Source organism: Cricetulus griseus, chromosome 2 (genome assembly GCF_003668045.3).
Source record: "Cricetulus griseus strain 17A/GY chromosome 2, alternate assembly CriGri-PICRH-1.0, whole genome shotgun sequence".
NCBI classification, from domain to species: Eukaryota; Metazoa; Chordata; class Mammalia; order Rodentia; family Cricetidae; genus Cricetulus; species Cricetulus griseus.
In genome coordinates this window covers 169,274,152-169,278,575 of record NC_048595.1, presented here as the reverse complement: position 1 = coordinate 169,278,575, position 4,424 = coordinate 169,274,152, and the positions used below count along the sequence as shown (strand labels likewise).

At 34.6% G+C, this 4,424-nt stretch overlaps 1 protein-coding gene across 1 annotated transcript; it reads right to left on the bottom strand.

The window, feature by feature from the left end:
* Window positions 1-395: 395 nt before the first annotated feature.
* On the bottom strand, window positions 396-4,127 carry Dynap (dynactin associated protein). The gene is made up of 3 exons (XM_027402623.2): window positions 4,071-4,127; window positions 1,465-1,545; window positions 396-758 (listed from the first exon to the last, which is right to left on the bottom strand). Exons 1-3 carry the CDS (start codon window positions 4,125-4,127, stop codon window positions 396-398), a joined length of 501 nt encoding a protein of 166 aa, XP_027258424.1.
* Between the last annotated feature and the right edge of the window lie 297 nt (window positions 4,128-4,424).

Genomic DNA, 4,424 nt, shown 5'->3' with positions numbered 1-4,424 from the left:
TGCTTTTGCATGGCCAGCATGCCAAGGAGTGACACAAATGTACAAAAGATGTTCTATTCTATAGAACAACATTTCTATTTCATGCAAGAGAGGAAATCAGTTACCATCTAGCAAACTCTTACTCAAATTTCCTAGCCTTAGTTCTTTTTTCATTGTCCACTGACATGGTAAAATCTCAGAATGAGAGAATTTCTAGAAGATGGTAATCGCTTAAGCCCTATATATCTCAGGTATTAAACAATCAGTGCAAGACTATTACCACACGGAAAACAGCATAGATTAGTAGAGAACTGGTTCTATCAGAACCCTGTGCTTTGAGATGTCATGGCAGGATTCAGAATCTTGAATATGTCCCCTTTAAGTGAGGAAAATGATCTGGTTTGAGGACTCAGAATTCATACTGCCTCATCATATTCAATGTCAACTTCATGTTCTGTGGTGGTAGTGGTGGTGGTGGTGGTAGTAGTTGGCACTGGAGGAGATGTGGGTGGGTTGGTAGGTGAGTCCGGGGTAGTTACAGTAGTAGAAGATGGAGTGGTCTCCAGTCCAGGTGGAGATGTTGAGGTAAGAGATGGTGTAGAAGCAGAGGTGCAGGGATCCTGACTGGACCTTCCATCTGTATTAATGATGATGGTGGTATTGTTGGGATTGCCAAATGGGCCAAAATAAAAGGCCAGAACTGTAATGGCTGTGGCAACCAGACAAGCCAGCAGACATATTAGAAATATTTTCCAGAGTGAACATGGGTTTTCTGTAACCTGAAAAGCATTGCAAGAGTGATTATTCCTGCAATTACAAATTAGTAACAAGTAACAAATTTCAACTAGAATAAGACTAATGTATTTCATTATTCTAAAGACTATTACAAAACCACAAATACACTCAACACACACACACACACACACACACACACACACACACACACACACACACACACTATACATAAATTCTTATGAGGACAACAAAATCCCTCAGTGATCCCTTTTGTATTACAGCAACAAGTTTTCATATTAAATATCTTCCCTTAGAAATCATTATGATATTAACAGGTACAACATCTCAAAGTAGACAATATTTTCTAATTAGTAGTGACAAGTATAAAAATAAAGACCCACTGAGTTAGTTATTTTTGAAAGGTGAAAAATTGCAGAGACCTTGTTTATTTTTCCTCATTTTTCATTGTTTCTAAACTTCCACATCAAATATTAACATTTGTAAATAAAATTACTTATTAAATATATTTTACATGTCAGGCATAAATACAAGGGATCTCATTGAAATACACAAAGTAAATTGGCTTTGATCTGTGGGATCTTAAAGACACACAGTCTGGTGCTATCACTTTGCAGGAGAACTTATGTCCCAGGAACCTCATAGAAGAGCCAGAGAAAAGGAATTGACTGTAATATTTCATGTTATTCTAAAGAACAATGGAAGCATCTAACCACCTCTCTCAGACCTTACCGGATGAAGCTCACATGTCACATGGTGCGATCTACAGCCACAGTGTGTTCCTTCATTTGAACAGTATGGATTTCTTAATAACTATACAGAAAGAGACAGTCGATAAATAATCAGATAGATAGTAAGTCTTAAACTTTAAGGATGAGAAAAGTTTATGTGATCTGGGAACATAAATACATATAAAATAAACACAGAATAATATGAATGTAACATGACATAAAGGAAGAACTAGGTAAATTCTATGGGTATCATAAAGGCTTAGTGATATGACACTGATGTTTGCATTTCACACGAAATGATCAAAGAAGAAAGATAAGTTGATCATATCAATAGATCCACTGGTACCATTGAATAAATATAAGCATCCCATCCTGACAAAAGGAGGTAAACAAAATGACTCTATGTGAACTAAAATTGAAGAAATAATTCCTAAATGCAACAGGAAATGTTTACCTCAAAATAATGACCAGTATGCTTTAACAGTGAAACAGAACTGCCATCCCATTACAGGAAAGAAAAGTGGATAATGTTTTCCTGAAAGTACTACTCAGTACATATGGATAAAGAAAGTCAAGACAAAATTGCCAACATTTGCAGGAGGATTATCAGAATCTTTAATAATCAACCATATAATCTATTATAATAACAACTTAATGAGTTCATTGGCTTTAAATGTATAAAGAAATACACATAAGAGTGATTGCTTTTTGTGGTGGGTACATGTGTGTTACTATTCACAGTAACAATAAAGTTCATAAAATGTGACAGAATTCACATAAAGAAAATCGTAAGTCTTTATTGAGAAAAAAGGCAGCTTTAATACAAAATGTTTCAGTAGAAGTATAACCTATTAGTTCCCTGAATTATAATCAATATTAATTAATTAATATAGAGTTAATTATAGTTTGGTGGGAAATTCTTTGATTGTCTGATAATAATCCCATGTGACAAAAAACAAACTCGGATGACATTAAATTTGAAGTGGAAACAGCAGTGACATTAGGTAAGATTACAGGTTTTTTAAATTTTTTTCTAAGGTTCCCATGATAAACACGCATAATTGTTTAAACAAGTCTTCTTTGTTGCAAGTTTAAGGGCCACGAGAGAGTTCAGGTTACCTGTCAGAGTAATCTGAACAGAAAATCTGGAAAATTCTAATCCCTGCTTTCTATCTCTCTTTCTTTCCTTCCTTCCTTATTTTCTTTCTTTTTTTTTTTTGTTTTTGTCATCATAGAAGATCGTCTCGTTTTCTTGGCGTAACTAAACACTTTACATAATGGACTGATTTGCATCAAGATTTTCATTATTGTGAATAAATACTATAAATCATATTCAGTAGCAAATGGGACATTACCAAATTCTAATATATGAAGTTAAAGCAATGATGTCATGCAGCATTATTTGAATCTGGGAGAATATAAATTAAGTTTATGGTAGCCTCGTATTGAAAACTAAACAGCTCTCCACTTTGCAACTTCACTTTACAAAACAATTTTCTAGAACCATTATAACTTTGTTGTTATTTTGTATACAAATTCTAGTTGCTAAAAGTCATTTTCTTGTGTCAGGGACATAGATGTTAAACTTAACGGTATTTTTTATAAAGATGTATATGTGAGAAAAAGAATTCAGTTTCTCACTCTGAATAGCTAGCTACATGTACTGATAAATACTTCAATTTTCTTGTTTGTAAAAGGAAGGCATTAGTTTTAGTATGGAATGACACCAGATTTGTTTTCCTGGGTCTAAGAAAAGGCTGATTTGCACAATAGTAGAGTAATATATATTCAACAAAATTCCTCTCTCCATGAGATATTTTCTATAATTGCTATTTGATTACAAGTAGACCACATTTAGGTGCAAAGAGATCAGCTATAAGTACTTTCAATGGACTAATCTTTGTATAAATAAAACGTTTTGCAATATTTGCTATTGAGAAGACCCTTCAAACCATCTAACCAAGTTGGTTTTGGTTTTTTGCTGTCCATGCTGCTACCTTGTTATATGTTTTGATATAAATACTAAAACAAAAGCACCAAGTCTAATTCCCAGATTCTCAGGAATATAAAAACAGTCTGACCAAGGACAGAAAACTGACTCACTCAGCACTACACACAGCTAAGAAAGGAACTCACCACTCCTACTGGAAGTATCTGTTCCTAGAGCTACAGGCTGAAGTGGCCTGATTCTTTCTTTAGATCACTGAGATTATTAACAATATAAAGAGAGAAAAAAGTTAGAGCCCTCACTGCTGATATTTTTCAAGCATCTCTTTGTTGTAGAGATCGCAAAGAGAAGCAGAATCCACCCTCCCCTGCTTCTCAACTCTGACTCTTCTTGCTCCCAAGCTGGCATCATCCAAGGTCATACAGGAAAGTTGTTCTCTCCTCTGCCTTCTTGGAAGACATGAACTATATACTGGATTGATAATAAAATAGCTAGCAAACCTTAAAAAAAACAGTGTGACATACTGAATAGATCCATGAAAATGACCATCAGATTCACTCTGCAATGGTAAATATAGAGTTTAAATTCCCTACAAGATTAAACATTAAAACCAAGAATATTAGATGGGAGAGTGATTAAGAATTATCTGCAGTACTCACCTGCTCCCCCGAACTTTGTTCAACATTCATGGTGTACTGCTGCTGCTTTCTAACCATTCTGGGGTGATGATCTCAGATGTAATTCCAGCAAGCTCTGTGCCAACTATGTGGACTACAATTTAGAAATGCAGAACCTCTGCTAAATGAATAACTGTGCCTTTAGTCAATATGAATTCTATAAACTAATAGTTATTTATCTTCTTGGAAAAGGTGAAAAACGATACAACACAATTACATAAAGAAAAATAGAGGCATTGGGTGTCTTTCAAAGTACCATGGAGGAAATGCTCTCTTGTATCTGAATGACTTTAGGGTTCTGGGAATATATAAGCTCTTCCTCTGTCGATTTCATGC